Source organism: Symphalangus syndactylus, chromosome 1 (genome assembly GCF_028878055.3).
Source record: "Symphalangus syndactylus isolate Jambi chromosome 1, NHGRI_mSymSyn1-v2.1_pri, whole genome shotgun sequence".
NCBI classification, from domain to species: domain Eukaryota; kingdom Metazoa; phylum Chordata; class Mammalia; order Primates; family Hylobatidae; genus Symphalangus; species Symphalangus syndactylus.
Genome location: NC_072423.2, coordinates 65,117,422 through 65,135,579, shown reverse-complemented (window position 1 = coordinate 65,135,579; position 18,158 = coordinate 65,117,422). Strand labels below are relative to the sequence as shown.

General features: G+C 42.5%; 1 protein-coding gene across 4 annotated transcripts in view; it reads right to left on the bottom strand.

The window, feature by feature from the left end:
• The window catches only part of ABHD3 (abhydrolase domain containing 3, phospholipase), a 56,679-nt gene that overhangs the window by 17,440 nt on the left and 21,081 nt on the right, over nt 1-18,158 (bottom strand). For 2 of the 4 annotated variants that reach the window (XM_055236646.2, XM_055236636.2), the window contains exon 4: nt 18,049-18,094. The exons of 1 other annotated variant lie outside the window; for it this stretch is intronic. In XM_055236646.2, the coding sequence (XP_055092621.2) occupies nt 18,049-18,094 (46 nt within the window). Of the gene's footprint in view, nt 1-15,914; nt 16,007-18,048; nt 18,095-18,158 lie in introns of those variants that run through there. One more of the 4 variants, XM_055236665.2, reaches the window with a different exon arrangement.

Here is an 18,158-nt window from a genome sequence, read left to right as displayed (position 1 = left end):
AGCCACCACGTCTGGCCAAAAAAAATTTTTTTGAGACATGGTCCTGCTCTGTTTCTAGGCTGGAGTGCAATGGTATGATCACAGCTCACTGTAGCCTCGACTTCCTTGTTCAAGTGCTCCTCCTGCTTTAGCCTCTTGAGTAGCTGGGACTACAGGCATGCACCACCATGCCTGGGAAATTTTTTATTTTTTTGTAGAGAAACGATCTTGCTATGTTGCCCAGGCTGGTCTCAAATTCTTGAGCTCAAGTAATCCTCCTGCCTTGGCCTCCCAGCAAAATCATTATTTATTAAAAAACAAACAAGCAACCAGGTGCAGTGGCTCACACCTGTAATCTCAGCACTTTGGGAGGCCAAGGCAGGTGGATCATGAGCTCAGGAGATGGAGACCATCCTGGCTAAAACAGTGAAACCCTGTCTCTACTAAAAATACAAAAAATTAGCCAGGTGTGGTGGTGGGCGCCTGTAGTCCCAGCTACTCGGGAGGCTGAGGCAGGAGAATGGCGTGAACCCGGGAGGTGGAGCTTGCAGTGAGCTGAGATCACGCCACTGCACTACAGTCTGGGTGACAGAGCAAGACTCCACCTCAAAAAAAAAAAAAAGCAAAAAGGGCTTTTCAATAGTGCACCCCAAATTCCCAAAATTTTAAATTGTACCTCATTTCTAACTGGGGAACTCTTCTCCACCTTGAGTGCTGTCTGCCAATGAAAGAGTATGGTTTCCTAGTCCTGTCTTCACTCTAGATAAAGCAATCTATGGTCTAATTTATTAACTGAATATTTTCTTTTATTTTTAAGTTTATTTTTCTTTTATTTTTTTGAGATGGAGTCTTGCTCCGTCACCCAGGCTGGAGTGCAGTGGCACAATCTCAGCTCAGTAGTACCCCTCTGCCTCCCAGGTTCAAGCAATTCTCCTGCCTTAGCCTCCTGAGTAGCTGGGACTACAGGTGTGCGCCAGCTAATCTTTTTTTTTTTTTTTGAGACACAGTCTCGCTCTGTTGCCAGGATGGAGTGCAGCGGCGTGATCTTGGCTCATTGCAACCTCTGCCTTGCGGGCTCAAGCGATTCTCCTCCCTCAGCCTCCCGAGTAGCTGGGACTACAGGTACGTATCACAACGCCTGGCTAATTTTTGTATTTTTAGTAGAGATGGGGTTTCACCATGTTGACCATGCTGGTCTCTAACTCCTGACCTCGTGATCTGCCCGCCTCGGCCTCCCAAAGTGCTGGGATTACAGGTGTGAGCCACCGCGCCCGGCCTATTTTTTTTGTATTTTTAGTAGAGACAGGGTTTCACCATGTTGGCCAGGCTGGTCTGGGACTCTCGACCTCAAATGATCCACCCGCCCTGGCTTCCCAGAGGGCTGGGATTACAGGCGTGAGCCACTGTGCCCGGTCAAATATTTTCTTTTCTAATAGTATGTATATACAGATAGCCTCAGCTGTACTACACTGCAGTAGACACTTAAAATGTTAACATATGTAAAGTTGACCATGCTTCAATATATAATGCATTTAAACAAATGGTTTTCATGTGAACGTCATCAATAAGGGCTCTGTTTATAGCAGAAAAGCATCACAGATGCTTCACTTGAGATCTGGGAGGAGGGGGCAATCCTCTCTGTAGAATATATGTGAGTGTGTGTGTCAGAATTAAGTATATGTGAGAAAAAATAACCAGAAATTTAATAACAAGGAGAGGAATCTGGTAACATTACTCTAAGAAAACATGGAAACTAGTTATCTACACCACCCAATTTCATTATGTCAATAAACCATGATCATACTAGGAAGGTTTTGTATCACCCACTGTTCAATTATTAATGAGTAGCCTGAGAAAATTACAATTTTTTTTTTTTTTTTTTTGAGATGGAGTCTCGCTCTGTCACCCAGGCTGGAGTGCAGTAGCGTGATCTCAGCTCACTGTAAGCTCTGCCTCCTGGGTTCATGCCATTCTCCTGCCTCAGCCTCCCGAGTAGCTGGGACTACAGGCGCCCACCACCACGCCCAGCTTTTTTTTTTTGAGACAGAGTTTCGCTCTTGTTGCCCAGGCTGGAGTGCAATGGCGAGATCTCAGCTCACCGCAACCTCCGCCTCCGAGGTTCAAACAATTCTCCTGCCTCAGCCTCCCGAGTAGCTGAGATTACAGGCATGCGCCACTACACCCGGCTAATTTTGTATTTTTAGTAGAGATGGGGTTTCTCCATGTTGAGGCTGGTCTCGAACTCCTGACCTCAGGTGATCCACCCACTTCAACCTCCCAAAGTGCTGGGATTTCAGGCGTGAGCCACCGCGCCCGGCCCTAATTTTTTTTTTTTTTGTATTTTTAGTAGAGACAGGGTTTCACCATGTTAGCCAGGATGGTCTCGATCTCCTGACCTCGTGATCTGCCCACCTCAGCCTCCCAAAGTGCTGGGATTACAGGCGTTGAGTCACCGTGCCCAGCCGAAAATTATAATTTTTAACAACTGCCTCAATTAAACTCATCCCTAAAACACGGCCTATTCCCTACTGGCATCTTTTGGAATCTGCAAATATGACTCTCCGAAAGAAAAACGTTAACCTGACAATATTTTCCATGGCTAACATTTATTGGATCATTAAATTTGTGTCCACAAAACCCTGAGGAAGATCCCAGTGTATCTATTTTATAAATGAGGAAACTGAATTTAGAGAGGTTAAATAACTCCTGTAACATCTTAACAGCTAATAAGTGACTATGCTCAGATACTTAAAAAAAAATACTTTGTGATTGAATGCACTTCAATCACAAGGGGGGGGGGGCACAAATTCAATGTAAAATCTAAATAGAAAATATCTTCTAGTGGCCAGGGGTGGTGGCTCACGCCTGGAATTCCAGCACTTTGGGAGGCTGAGATGGGTGGATCACCTGAGGTCAGGAATTCGAGACCAGCCTGACCAACATGGTGAAACCCCATCTCTACTAAAAATACAAAAATTAGCCGGGCATGGTGGCAGGCACCTGTAGTCCCAGCTACTCAGGAGGCTGAGGCAGGAGAATGGCGTGAACCCGGGAGGCAGAGCTTGCAGTGAGCTGAGATCACACCACTGCACTCCACCCTGGGCAACAAAGCAAGAATCTATCTCAAAAAAAAAAAAAAAGAAAGAAAGAAAAAAAGAAAATATCTTCTACTATGCTCATTCATAGTGACTTCAGAATTTGTCATGAGAACCTGGGTGATTAAATCATCCTTACTCAGCGTTTTTATTGCAAGTGAGTCTATTCACACTGCACAGCTGTAAAATTTCTGAATTATTTATGAATAGTCCCCAACATATATTCTTATTATATAGGCTTTAACTATATGTGTATATGTAAGAATGCATACATATAGACACATACGGAGTTAGGGCATAAGAAAAATGCCCTAAGGAAAATTGCTAGGATCACAGAATCTTTGTGTCAAAAGGACCATAGATGTCACTTGGTTCCTTATTTACACATAAGGAAATTAAGGCCCGGCAAGGTTGAGTGATTTGCCAAAGGTCACAAAGTAGCAGAGCCTGCATTATATGTTTGTAGTAAGAACCTAATTCTTGTAAAGCACCAGGGTTCCATGAGGTATGCAGTGAATAAATCATTATCTGGTACCCTCAGATAAAGGGGCTGGTTTTTCCCTAAATGTTTTTCTTCAAATAGATTGCATTAAGATCAACACTGATAATATTGCCAATGAAGGAGTGTGGATTTCTGGCACTGCCTTCATTCTAGATAAAGCACTATACAATCTGATATATTTTCTTTTATAATAGTATAGCCGTATAGCCCTAGCTGTGCTACACTGCAATAGACACTTAAAATGTTAAAATATGTAAAGCTAGGCAGGTGTAGTGGCATATGCCTGTAGTCCCAGCTACTCGGGAGGCTGAGGTTGGCCAATCACTTGAGCCCAGCAGTTTGAGAGCACCCTGGGCAACACAGCAAGACCCCCGTCTCTAAAAAAAAAAAAAAAAAAAAACAAAAAAAAAAAAAAAAAAAACCACACCCAAAATTAGCCAGGTGTGGTGGAGGATCACCTGAGACTGGGAGGTAGAGGCTGCAGTGAGCTGTGATCATGACACTGCACTCCAGCCTTGGTGACAGACTGAGACTCTATCTCAAAATGGATAAACTATATAAAGCTCCTTATGCCTCAATACATAATGATCCAATGGTATAGATCGACAGTTTCCAGAACTCTGAAACTCAGCAAATCTAGAACCTTTCCATCATAGTCGGCCTCCTGCTAGCTCCTCCCCTGGCGGCTCTGCTAGCTTTCCATTTCCTACCCAGTCTCTCACTTTTCCCCCAACCCCAAATGCAGGTGGGTAATCATTCCCAAAAGTTTTGTCTTAGGCTTATATCTGCTTATTTTCTGGTCAATACCCAGTTCCTGAAGCTCTTATCTACTCCCGTATCTTCATCAACCACCTCTCCCCAGTGACTGAACCTAAACCTCCACTGTCACTTTCATCCTCAGCTCCAGATCCAAATTTCCAAGTTCCAGCAGGCAGCTGCCCTGTAATGTTCTACCAGTACTTCAGACTCAAAATGCACAAAGATTAACCCATTTTCCTCTTCATGAAAACTCCCAACGCTTCTCCTAACTTCCCATTTCCCTATAAATGGCACTTATATTTTCCTAGTTAAAATTGTGGGCGACATGGCGTTCTCCCTCTCCCTTAACTGCATAGCTGATAAACTGCCCAATCCTGTAGCTTCTTCCTCCTCAGTGAAAGGAAACTCCTCTCCTCTTGAGTACAGGGCTGGTAAGTTGGATTCTCTCAAAAGGGCCCCTGAAGCAAGGATGTGAGTGCCAGCAGTTCATATGGAAGGCGACACCAGGAAGCACCCGAGGGAGAGTGGCAGAGTCAGTCAGGAAAGGCAGGAAGTCAATAAGAAAATGGTATCGGGCAGTTTATGGCTGTGGGCAACTGGGACTCAAGCTCCTTGGGATAGTCTGGGAGACTGTTAAACAAGGCATACAATGATCCCCACTGAGTGGCAAATGAGCTATTTATCCACCAATTCCCTTTCAGCCACTGGTTGAAGGCTATCCTGGAGGATGTTAACGCCCCGGTACTTCTGGTCTGCCCTAAGTGCAGTTCCAGCAGGCTCCAATGGCTAGAGAAGGCCCCCAGTCACAGAGATGCAGGAAGCCCTCAAAAAGGGATACATGGGAATGGCAAGTGCCAAGGGGGTAAGGATGTAGCACCAGCTGTCTTTGCTACAAGGCCTTTTTGCCTCTCACCTGGACTGCCACAAAACTTAACTAGTTAACTCCCAGTTTTTCTTGATAATCATTCATAATCCTACATTTAATGCACTATCAGATTAATCTTCCTAATGAACACTCCAGCTGTAATCATGACAGTCTTTCTGCTTAAAATTTCTCATTAGCTTTCCACTGGCTACTGAATTAAGCCTCTGCCAAGCATTCAAGACTTTCCACAATATGACGCCGAGCAATCCTTCCAGCTCTGTATTTTATTATTTCTCCAAATGTACAGATGCAGACCAATGGGATACTGTTCTCTTGCCTGCTAGGCCCCTTAATATCCTTGCCACCTGTGACCTTCACCTGCCTGGTGTCCTTCTCTGTCAACCTTGCCTGTTGAAATTGTGCATGGAATAAATGTCACAAGAAGGCTGGGCATGGTAGCTCATACCTGTAATCCCAGCACTTTGGGAGGCTGAGGAGGGCGCATCACTTGAGGTCAGGAGTTCCAGACCAATCTGGCCAACATGGTGAAACCCCCTATCTACCAAAAAATACAAGTTAGCCAGGTGTGGTGGCACATACCTGTCATCCCAACTACTTGGGAGGTTGAGGTGGGAGGATTGCCTGAACTCGGGAAGCGGAGGTTGCAGTGAGCCAAGATCGTGCCACTGTACTCCAGCCTGGGTGACACAGTGAGACCCTGTCTCAAAAAAATAAATAAACGTCACAACAGGTGAGACTTGGCCCCTGTCCCTTAGGACCTCACAGCTGTTCTCAATCCTGCTAATTGCCCTGTCCAGCCTGCTCCATGCCCTATCCCATGTGAGTCTCTATCACTGTCTTTTCACCCCTAGCTCTGTTAATAAACCCTTGTCAAACTGAACTGACACACAAGACTAAAAGGGAGGAGACCTGATTAATTAATAAGTTCTGATATGCACAACTATGCAGTTCTATCACACAGCCTCTTGCTACTTGATGGGTTCCAACAGGAAACATCATCTGCCTTCTTTCTTCACAGGAGCTGAAGTTAGAAATAAGCACAGCCTACAGAACTTGGGACCCATTAAAGATTCACCCAGAATACACAGCAAAGACGTTTATGGGTCAGTACACTGAATTGGAAGGCTTTGCAGAAACTGTCTCCAGGCCTGAAGATACTACTAGAAGCCTTTCAGACAAAAAACTCTGGTTAAAGTCTGTTACTCAGGCTAGTAATGCAACTGGCAGCTATCCTTCTGGTAGATGAAATCACATCTAATCAGAAGAGAGATGAAGGAAGACCTGGGAGGATTCCGCTGGCTGGTGAAACTCCTTCTGGGTGGGATGAGGATGGGAAAAATGTAAAAAAAATCCAAAAGATATATCACTTCCAGCAGATATTTGGACATAAACATTCAATAAATTAGAATAATTTGATAATAATTACAAACCAAGGTTGTTTAAATTATCCAACTGTGACTATGATCAGAGAGCAATGACAGTACTTATTTATTATCATTATTATTTTTTATAGAAATGAGGTCTCACTATGTTGCTCAGGCTGGTCTCAAACTCCTGGGCTCAAGCAATCCTCCTGCCTCAGCCTCCCAAAGTATTGAGATTACAGGCGTGAGCCACCATGCCTGGCTAACAACAGTAATTTAATGGCTGAAAGAGGTTAGTTTTAAAAAATCCATTGAAGAGAATGAAATATCATTAATTACTATTATTCATATATAATAGAAAAACAATAAAGCATATATTTTATATTCACCTATGGACTACATCTAATTTATCCTTCTTAATCAACTAAGGGCTTCTTAAAAGCTGACAAACTGATTTCTCCTAACCTGACAGTTTTCTGGTACCAGATTTAGAAAATCTGTTTTAGAATTTAAAATTCTCTTCATTAAAAAAACAATTTTTGACCTAGACTCAAATTTTAAAACTCCCTCTGTTAATCAGGTAGCCAGACTCTCCCTAGCTATTTTTGGAGGAGATTAATTTGCTAATCTGCAGTGGAAGCCATAACTCAGAATCCTTCTCTCTCAGGGCTGGGGTTACCGCACTTCCAATGCTGAACTAAGCTATCTAGAATTTTAGTTTTCTGTCCAGCAAAGTGAAAACTGAAAAAGACACATGAATGCCTCATAAAAAATCATTTATGTTTCATATTTACTTAACTGTAATGTTTGATGATCATCAGGATCTTAGAATATTTCACTGAGTATTCCTCTCTCAAGTACTTAATGATTTGCACTCAAATATTTGATAAGATGCATTTAAATGAACTCTGTGATTCCTGTGTGGATATGGGCCTCCCCAAAAGGAACAATGCTTTCAAAATAGGACTAATTATGCTCTTTAATTGATCTCCACAGTGTGATGTGGTTTTCATTCCACCCATCCCCTGTCCAGTACCTAGTAAATTGCCTAAGTTGTCCCTAGGAAAATTGATTTTATTTTTGGAAAATGAGTTAATTAAATAAGGAGTCACAGAGAAGAAAAATTATTTGCACATAAATAAAACCAGCAGTTTAATGAACAATCATTTCACCCAGTCATTGATAGACATATTAAATGACCAACTGTCTAAGTTTGCCTGGGAGTTTGCTAATTTTAAAAAACAACTAACCATAAAACAAAAGGCCCCAGGAAATATCCTGGCCAGCTTTGAGGCTGACCTCTGTGTCACGTTCCTGCCAACGCTCCAGATGGCTGCCGTACATGCTCATGATGTCAGGTTATACAAGCTACACCAATAAATGAGCAGTTTTGTTAGTGGCTTAGAGCAGGTCAGCCAGGAGTTATTTTCAGTCCAGGCTCCTAAGAGGCAAATCTCATGCCTCACCTGGGTCATGGAGGCTATCACATGCAGGACTACTCATCACCTCCCAGGGATTTTCAGCCCTGTTTGTACATTAGACTTACCAAGGAGTGTTTATTTAAAATAAATTACAGATACCTGGACTCCACCCTAGACCAAATGAATCAGAATCTCTGGAGGATGGGGTTCAGGGATCAATATTTTTTGAGATGGAGTTTCGCTCTTGTTGCCCAGGCTGGAGTGCAGTGGCACGATCTCAGCTCACCGCAACCTCCGCCTCCCAGGTTCAAGCGATTCTCCTGCCTTAGCCTCCAAGTAGCTGGGATTACAGGCATGCGCCACCACATGCCTGTAATCCCAGCTACTCGGAGCCCAAGGCAAGAGGTTAAGGCTAAGGCACACACCACCACACCAAACTTTTTTTTTTTTTTTGAGCTAGGTTCTTGCTCTGTTGCCCAGGCTGCAGTGCAGTGGCATGATCATGGCTTGCTGCAGCCTCGACCTCCTGGGCTCAAGCCATTCTCCTGCCTCAACCTCCTGAGTAGCTGGGACTACAGTACAGGCATGTGCCACCATGCCCATATCCAGCTAATTTTTAAATTTTTTGTAGAGACAAGGTCTCATTATGTTGCCCACGCCGGTCTCCAACTCCTGGGCTCAAGTGATCTTCCTGGCTTGGCCTCCCGAAGTGCTGGGATTACAGGTGTGAGCCACCATGCCTGGTCACAATCTTCTATGTTTAAAATTTTTGTTATTGGACTTCACCTGTCAATGTTGGGAGAAAATTCTCAAGGATTAAATGTGTTCACACCTATACCTGGCTGAACCAGCCTTCCTGGGTTGTTATATAGATGAAGGTAAGGGGAGCAGGGACAGGTTATTTTTGAAGCACTCAGGAAAGGGCCGACTTGGGTGGAACAATATGTCCAGTAGGGAGGTACTGCATGTGAGAAAGACACTGCCTGAAGGCAGAAGTTTGAAACTGAATTGTGCCTTGGCCGGCCCTGACCTCTACACCCCTCCTCCCTCTGGCTATCAGGGAGGTCCCTTAATCCTTTCTAAATGCCTTATTCAGAAAATGGCCCACAGTGGGGTGGGCTGGAGGAGCTGGGGAGATGGGGTGGGGGAAGAGCTCTAAGTCCCTCCTACACTACTAGCTTCCATGGAAAAGCTAAGGTGGAAAAGCTAGTAGGAAACAAGAACAGATTTCTCTGTTAAGTCTGAGTCCTTAACCTCAAAGAATCTGAGGTTGGAGGGACAATCCTCTCTCTGAAAACTCTCCTTCCATCTATCCCCAGATTTTCAGGCTGACTTGACTGGAAGCCAGTACTGAAAGGTCAAGACACCAGGCTGCACAGCCTGAGTTCCTGCCATGAGACCACTAATCAGCTTTATGACTTCTGATTGTTACCCCACTTCTCTAGAGGTGTCCTCATCTGTGGAATGAGGTGGGTTTTTTTTTTGTTTTGTTTTTGAGACTGAGTCTCGCTCTGTTGCCCAGGCTAGTAGAGTGCAGTGGCATGATCTCGGCTTACTGCAACCTCTGCCTCATGAGTTCAAGGGATTCTCCTGCCTCAGCCTCCCAAGGAGCTGGGACTACAGGCGCCTGTCGACACGCCCAGCTAATTTTTGTGTTTTTAGTAAAGACAAGGTTTCACTGTGTTAGCCAGAATGGTCTCGATCTCCTGACCTTGTGATCCACCCACCTTGGCCTCCCAAAGTGCTGAGGTTACAGATGTGAGTCACCGCACCTGGCCTGAGGTGGTTTTGTTTTGTTTTGTTTTTGAGGATTTGTGGACCTCTGAAGTAGAGCCATTCAAAATGCCAGTTCAGGATGAGATAAGGTGCTGGCATCAGAATGTAAATCAGCAAGCTGCTTCTCTCATTAAGGAAATACTACAATGAGGGAAAAAAAGTCAGCTTATCTAAACAATGTACAGAACTGAAATTGGTTTATGTGCTTTTAAAGTATATTAACCATTATTAAAAAAAATAATTTATGGGCTGTGGACCTGGTAGCTCATGCCTGTAATCCCAGAACTTTGGGAGGCCAAGGTGGGCAGATCACTTCAGCCAAATTTCAGTTAGACAGGAGGCATAAGTTCAAGGGATCTATTGTACAACATGGTGACTATCATTCATGACAATGTATTATATACTTGAAAGTCTTCCCATGGTGGAGGGAGACAGCTCTGATGTCTCTTCCTCTTCTTCTACAGGCACTAATTCCATCATAGGGACCCTGTCTTCATGATCTCGCCTAAATCTAACTACCTCCAAAGGCCGTGCCTCCAAGTACCACCACCTTGACGGGTTAAGGCTTCAACATATGAATGTTGGGGCGGGGAACATGGACACTGGGTCTACAACAATATTTTATAGCCATCATGATGTGTAGAAAGTGCTGACCTGGGAGTCAAAACCAGCTCTGAACTCATCCACCAAACTTAGATAAATCATTTACTCATTTAAATGTTCTCAGGTAATGATTAGCTTGATTTAGCCATTTCACAATGTATACATATTTCAAAACATCATGTTGTATACCATAAATACATAAATTTTTGTCCATTTTTAAAACTAATTAACTTTTTTTTTTAAGGCAGAGTCTTGCTCTGTAGCCCAGGATGGAGTGCAGTGGTGCGATCTTGGCTCACTGCAACCTCTGCCTCCTGGGTTCAAGTGATTCTCCTGTTTCAGCTTCCCAAGTAATTGGGATTATAGGCATGCGCCACCACACCCAGCTAATTTTTATATTTTTAGTAGAGACGGGGTTTCACCATGTTGGCCAGGCTGGTCTCGAACTCCTGGCCTCAAGTGATCCACCCACCTTGGCCTACCAAAGTGCTGGGATTACAGGCATAAGCCACCGCATCCAGCCCTAAGTTGGCTGACATTCTATCTCAGCTCCTCATCTTGTCTGGGACTAGAGTCAGGTACCCTGAGGAATAGAGTTGGTCCACAGGCCACATTTTGGGCAGTGCTGCTTTAAATTATTTTCCAGCTTCTGCTTGACCTTCTTGGCCCTCCCTTACCTGCTGAGCCAGCCCTAACTTGAACTAGAAAGCACCTAAAGGAGGATTTTCTTTTTAAAAGCTTTATGAGATGTAATTTCCATACCATAATTCACGTACAAGTCAATGGTTCTTAATCAGAGTTGTGCCATCATAATTTAAGAATATTTTTATCACACCAAAAAGAAACCTCCTACTATTAGCAATCATCCTCCACCTCAAGCCTTAGGTGACCATTAATCTACTTTCTGTGTCTATAGATTTGCCTATTTTGAATATTTCATATAAATGGACTCATACAATATGTGGCCTGTTGAGATGAGCTTCTTCACTTAGCATAATGCTTTCAAAGTGCCCATGCATTCAAGACTTCATTCCTTTTTTTTTTTTTTTTGAGACAGAGTCTTGCTCTGCTGCCCAGGCTGGAGTGCAGTGGCATGATCTTGGCTCACTGCAAGCTCCGCCTCCTGGGTTCACGTCATTCTCCTGCCTCAGCCTCCCGAGTAGCTGGGACTACAGGCGCCCGCCACCACTCCTGGCAAATTTTTTTTTTTTTGTATTTTTAGTAGAGATGGAGTTTCACCGTGTTAGCCAGGATGGTCTGGATCTCCTGACCTCATGACCCACCCGCCTGGGCTTCCCAAAGTGCTGGAATTACAGGCGTGAGCCACCGCGCCCAGCCAACTTCATTCCTTTTTAATGTGGAATAGTATTCCAGGATATGGAGCTATCACATTTTGTTTATCCATTCATCTGTTGATGAATATCTGGGTTGTTTCTACCTTTTGGCTATTACGAATAATGCTGCTGTAAATATTTATGTACAGGTTTTTTTACTTTTTTGTTTTTAGTTCTTATATTTATTTATTTACTTTTTGAGACGAAGTCTTGCTCTGTCGCCAGGCTGGAGTGCAGTGGCGTGATCTCGGCTCACTGCAACCTCCACCTCCCAGGTTCAAGTGATTCCCCTGCCTCAGCCTCCTGAGTAGCTGGGACTACAGGCACGCACCACCACACCCGGCTAATTTTTTTGTATTTTAGTAGAGACAGGGTTTCACCATATTAGCCAGCATGGTCTCGATCTCCTGACCTTGTGATTCACCCGCCTCAGCCTCCCAAAGTGCTGGGATTACAGGTGTGAGCCACCGTGCCCAACCTATTTTTATTTTTTTAGAGACAGGGTCTCTGTTGCCTAAGCTGGAGTGCAATGGCACAAACACAGCTCACTGCAGCCTCAAACTCCTGGGGCTCAAGCAATCCTCCTGCACCTAGCCTCCCAAGTAGCTGGTATAACAGGCACATGCCACCACACTTGGCTATCTTTTGTTTTTGTAGAGACAAGGTCTTACTATGTTGCCTAGACTGGTCTTGAACTCCTGGACTCAAGTGATCCTCCTGCCTCGGCCTCCCAAAGTGCTGGGATTACAGGTATGAGCCACTGTGCCTGGCCCATGTATAAGTTTTTGTGAGAACATATATTTTCATTTCAGGAATTCCTGGGTCACATGGTAACTCTATTTTAACTTTTGGAGGAACTGCCAGACTATTTTCCAAAGAAGCTAGGATGCTTTTCCTACTGGGTTAGGAACACAGAAGTCTGCATGATCCTATAAGTAAAAATAGCTGTCTGTGTCTACAGATTTGCCTATTTTGAATATTAGTTAGAGGATCTATAACTAAATTTGTAGCTTTTAGTTATAGATCCTATAACTAAAGACAGCTTTCAACAAATTTTGGCTAAGTTATTTGTAAATTACCATTCCTAAACTAAGTTTACAAAGTAATCAACAATGTTAGAGACTTTGTGGGTAACTTGGATTCCTATCCTTGAAAACCAATCTGCAGGGCAGAAGAAAAAGTCCTGTCTATTCCAAGGCTCCTAGAACCCTACAGGAATATCTGAGGTTTGCTCTACTGAGACTAGGACTGTCTGTCTCCTGCAGGAAACAGACCCAAGGAGAAAAGGTGTATAGGATGCTCATTTCCTAATAAGAAAGGCCTTTGGCTTTCCCTCAATCCTACAATAACTAATTGGAAATGAGGACAGAATGGCAGTGGAAAATTTCTACTTCCTTATTCTCCTTTGTAGGAGCCATAGTAATCTCTATAAATTCTAAGTATATCTCTAACATTTCCACTCCTAGGAGAACTGCTTACCCTAAATTTCATTTCACCTTTGCTAGTTCTTGTGAGCTAATTTCTGTTAGAGACAGTTCCTTCCTGTTTGATCTCTGCTGATTCATCTTTTGTTCTTTTTTATGCCTACCCTAAAGTCTCGCTTACTCTGGGTCTGAGCTACATTAAATTCTTTCTGGAACAAGGTGAGGTATAAATAAACATCAGAGTTCCTCTAGTATGAAACAGTAATTGTTCTTAGCTTGAAGACAGAAAGAAGCAGGATTATCAAGGGATCTAAATATCAACGTTAGCTCTAATAATCAATATTAGCATCTCATTTTTTTGATCCAACTCAAAAAAGAGTAATAAGGATGTAGAATGACCAAAGGTAATTATATCCATTTAGAACAAGTACTTTAAAAAAGAAATTCAAGGAAGTAAACTAATTAATTAAATGTATACTTCTTATACCCTAATGATCTAACGAGTTAATACAGTAGCAGTTATGCCTTGGGTTATAAAAAACTTTTTTTAATTTTAATTTTAATTAATTAAATTTTTTTGAGATGGAGTATTGCTCTGTCGCCCAGGCTGGAGTGCAGTGGCACGATCTGGGCTCACTGCAACCTTTGCCTCCTGGATTCAAATGATTTTCCTGCCTCAGCCTCCCGAGTAGCTGGGATTACAGGCATGTGCCACCATGCCTGGCTACTTTGTATTTTTGGTAGAGATGGAATTTCGCCATGTTGGCCAGACTGGTCTCAAACTCCTGACCTCATGATCTGCGCACCTCAGCCTCCCAAAGTGCTGGAATTACAGGCGTGAGCCACCGCGCCTGGCCTATTTTTATATTTTATTATTTTTTAATTTAATAGAAATGGGGTTTTGCCATGTTGGCCAGGCTGGTCTTGAACTCCTGGGCTCAAGTGATCTGCCTGCCTCAGCCTCCCAAAGTGCTGGGATTACAGGCATGAGCCACTGTGCCTGGCCCTAAAAAGCTTTATCTTACAAGATATTTCAAGTTTATTATTTCTTTTTGTTTGTTTTTGAGATGGAGTCTTGCTCTGTCACCCAGGCTGGAGTGCAGTGATGCCATCTTGGCTCACTGCAACCTCCACCTCCTGGGTTCAAATGATTCTCCTGTCTCAGCCTCCTAAGTAGCTGGGACTACAGGTATGTGTCACTACACCCGGCTAATTTTTTTGTATTTTTAGTAGAGACAGGGTTTCACCATATTGGCCAGGCTGATCTCGAACTCCTGGCCTCAAGTGATCCACCCGCTTCAGCCTCCCAAAGTGTTGGGATTACAGGTGTGAGCCACCGTGCCCAGTCTCATGTTTATTATTTCATGTGAACTTGAAACATCCTTGTGAGGTGGCAAGTACACATTATTATCATATTTCAGTTAAGAAAAAGAGAAACAGAAAGGTTATTTGACTTGTATTTTATCACTTATAGCTGGTTAGTGGTGACAACAGAACTTGAACTTGGGGCTTATACTGAGTCTGAGGTACTTTCTGCTACATAAACCCAAGCTGCCTGCCAGACTGTAACTCTAACAGCTTAGTGTGTTATTAGCTATTTTGAGACACATATTTGCTGGGGGGTACTAGTTAATCAAAATTTAACTGACACACTGCGTAATACTCCAGAGACCCAGCTACTCTTATCTTACCTAGAACTCAGTGAATTTTTCTTGGAGGTTTTTCAAAAATACAATTAAAGCTTATGGGCTGAAAATCACTGGGTTGCTGTACTATTTCAAAGCAAATTTCTAATTAACTTTAAATGCTAAGGAGAGAATGTTTTTAAAGCATCCTTCTCCTCTTTTTCTCTCCTCCTTCCTACTTGTTGTTTCTTTTTTAAATGTGTGTGTGTATATACATATACACACACACACACATATATATTTGAGACAGGGTTTCAATATGTTGCCCAGGCTGGTCTTCAACTTCTGGGCTCAAGTGATCCTCCTACCCGGGCCTCCCAAAGTGTTGGGATTGTAGGTGTGAACCACCACTCCCAGCCTGCTATTTCTTAAGCTTCTAACCATCAATCTCCCCTTTTACTCTACACGTGCCCTAACTAATCTCAACTACTCCTGAGCTTCAACTTCTATCTGCACACTGATAATCTCAGTCTGTCTCTCTCTTGCTTGCCTATTTCTCCTGAAGGCCAGTCCAGTACATCCAAAAACTTACTAAAAATTTCCACCAGGATGATCTAAAAGCACCCTAAACATCTAAAATGGAATCTGTTATCTTTGTTACATCATAATCTCACAAATTTTTCTAAATTTCCTATTTCAGCAAATACCAGCATCTTCCATCAGCCAGCCAAGCTAGAAATATTACCCTTGACTCCCTTGTCTTTACTTCCCCACAATACGACTATTTTCTTCCCCATGAATACTACTCATTTTTGTTCTCTCTTCTTTATTCCCCCTCCATCTGCTTTCAAACTCCAAACTACATGTAGGTCTGTAGTAACTGCTTTCTAACTGGCCTCCTAGCCTCCAGCCTCCAGCCTCCTTCCCCTCATCTCTTTCTTTCCTACACACCACTGCCATGGTTCTCTTCCTAAAACATGACCATGATCAAATTATGCCCTTGCTTCAAAATATCAATGATTCAATACCAGGTTCTTAGGATTCTACATGTGATTCTGGCCCTACCCTTCTAGAAAATTCCTGTCACTTCCAGAAGAGTAAGAAAGCATAAAGCATAATGGTCAAAAACATAAGCACATAGATCACCTGGGTCTGAATCCTGGCTCTGTCATTTATTGGGAGGGGTAAGTTCCTAACCTACCAGTGTCTTGTTTTCTTCATCTGTAAAATGCAGGACAGGGGCCAGGTACAGTGGCTCACGCCTGGAATCTCAGCACTTTGGGAGTATCGCTTGAGCCCAGGAGCTTAAGAGCAGCCTGGGCAACAGAGTGAGACTCCATCTCTACAAAACAAACAAATAAATAAAAAATCAGCCAGGCATGGTGGCACACACTTCTGGTTCCACCTACTTGGGAAGCTGAGGTGGAAGGATCACTTGAGCCCAGGTGGTCAAGGCTACAGTGGGCCGTGATTGTGCCACTGCACTCCAGCCTGGGCAACAGGGCAAGACCCTGTCTCCAAAAGGAAATGGGGGATAATGGGGGCTACACTTACCTAAATCGTTGGGCTGTTTCTATTTCTGAAGATTAAATAGGAAAAGACATAACTGATACATTCTACGGATTACATAAATATTAGATAAAATTATCATCATCATCCAGCCATAGTAAGTAGCTGCTACTGCACGCACTTTATAATACCTTGGTCTTTGCGCTGAGAGAGCCTCTCTCTCCCCTTTGGAGGTTCAATACCACAGCCCTCAAGATCCAACTCAGAACACTACCTCCTCTCTAAGTTCTCCCACCTCCCTCAGGTGCTTTGTTACTCTTTCCCTTTGTGCTCTGTAGCCTTAACAAAGGCTACTGTTAAACACTTAGCACTGTGTATATTTTTATGGACTTGACTCTCTCCCACAACTAAAGTTTGAGCTCCTAAAGATTAGGGCTGTGTCTCATTAATATGTATATCTTCACCCTATTGCCTTGCACAGTGCAAGGCACACACCATGGCTTTGCTGAATGAACAGATCTTTGTCCTTCACTTCATAAAGAACTAACGAGCTTGGCTTTGCAGCACATTATTTCCTTGAGAGCCTCAGACCATGTCTTCCCCCGTGCTTTGTGTCCTGGAAGAATGCACAGCAGACAGGAGCTGCTCAAAATGATTTACCTGGGCCAGGGCCACAGTGACACATTCAAATCTTTCCCTGTAGAGTACTATCTGTCTGCGAGATTCCTAAAGGGCTGGACTGAATGAGGAAATATGAACCTTCACGTCAAGCTATTTATTACAAGGCACTTAAGTAAGACCATAACACTCTGTAACTTTTGCTTTCGAAATCGTATGATTTTCATTTCCTCCAGTGCCTAAGTCACTGTAAAGCAAAGTACAAGAGGTTTTTTCTTCCCAAGTTCTTATAAAGTGTTGACACTTGTGACCTGATTGTAAATTTTTATTTCCAGCATGACTTATTTATAGTCTTAATGTCATTCTCTATCAATGACCCAAAAAAAGTTTCTTTCAATTCTAGTAGAATTGCCTTTGACCTGTTGAGATTGTAAAAAGTTAAAAAGCTGAAGAAAATTTTAGCGAGTGGAATATTTCTCATTCCAACTCACAGATTTAAACATCAGATAGAGTGATTTTCTAAGAGGTGAAAGATCTATCTTAGCAAAAACTCAGAATTAAAGGGGGAAAAAAAAGACCTGATATAAATTTTAAAAGGTTTCAATAACATTTACGCCATGTAAACTTCAGCTGGCAAACAGGCGTATAACATACAAAATTGTTTCGTGACAAATGTAAATTTCATAAGTGGAAAAAAAATCACTGTATTAGTTAATTTGTTTTGCATTGGTTAATTTTTAAAGAAAATGTGTTTTGCATTAAAAATGAGGCCTTGTCTTCTCAGTTCTTCCCAGAGTCAGGAAAAGCTGGGTTGAGAGGGTAGAAAAAAAAGATGTAGGTGAATTACTATTGATGCTAAAATGTAGTAAGTACAAAAGTTTAGTTACAAAATAGAATCTTAATTTTTATAAAAATAGAAATATATATATTTTATTTATATATGAAATCTGAATGAACACAGACTAAGGGAATTTCTTTGGTTATATAATTATCAGTCTTGTAAATTTCCTTTTTTCCATATCTGTATTTTTGTATAATAAATTTGTATTGCTTACATAAACAGTTATTTTAAATAAAAAGAATATGCTTTTTGTTATAAAACTAGAAATGATTCTTTAAAAAGTTAAGACTGTTGTCATTTAAATTTACTTACCAAGAGATTCTCCCCCGCCACTCCTCTGTTGTTAAAAACCACACATCTAAAAACCAGGAAAGCAATTTTTGTTATTTTTACACAATTCTTGCTCATGAGGTAATATTAAA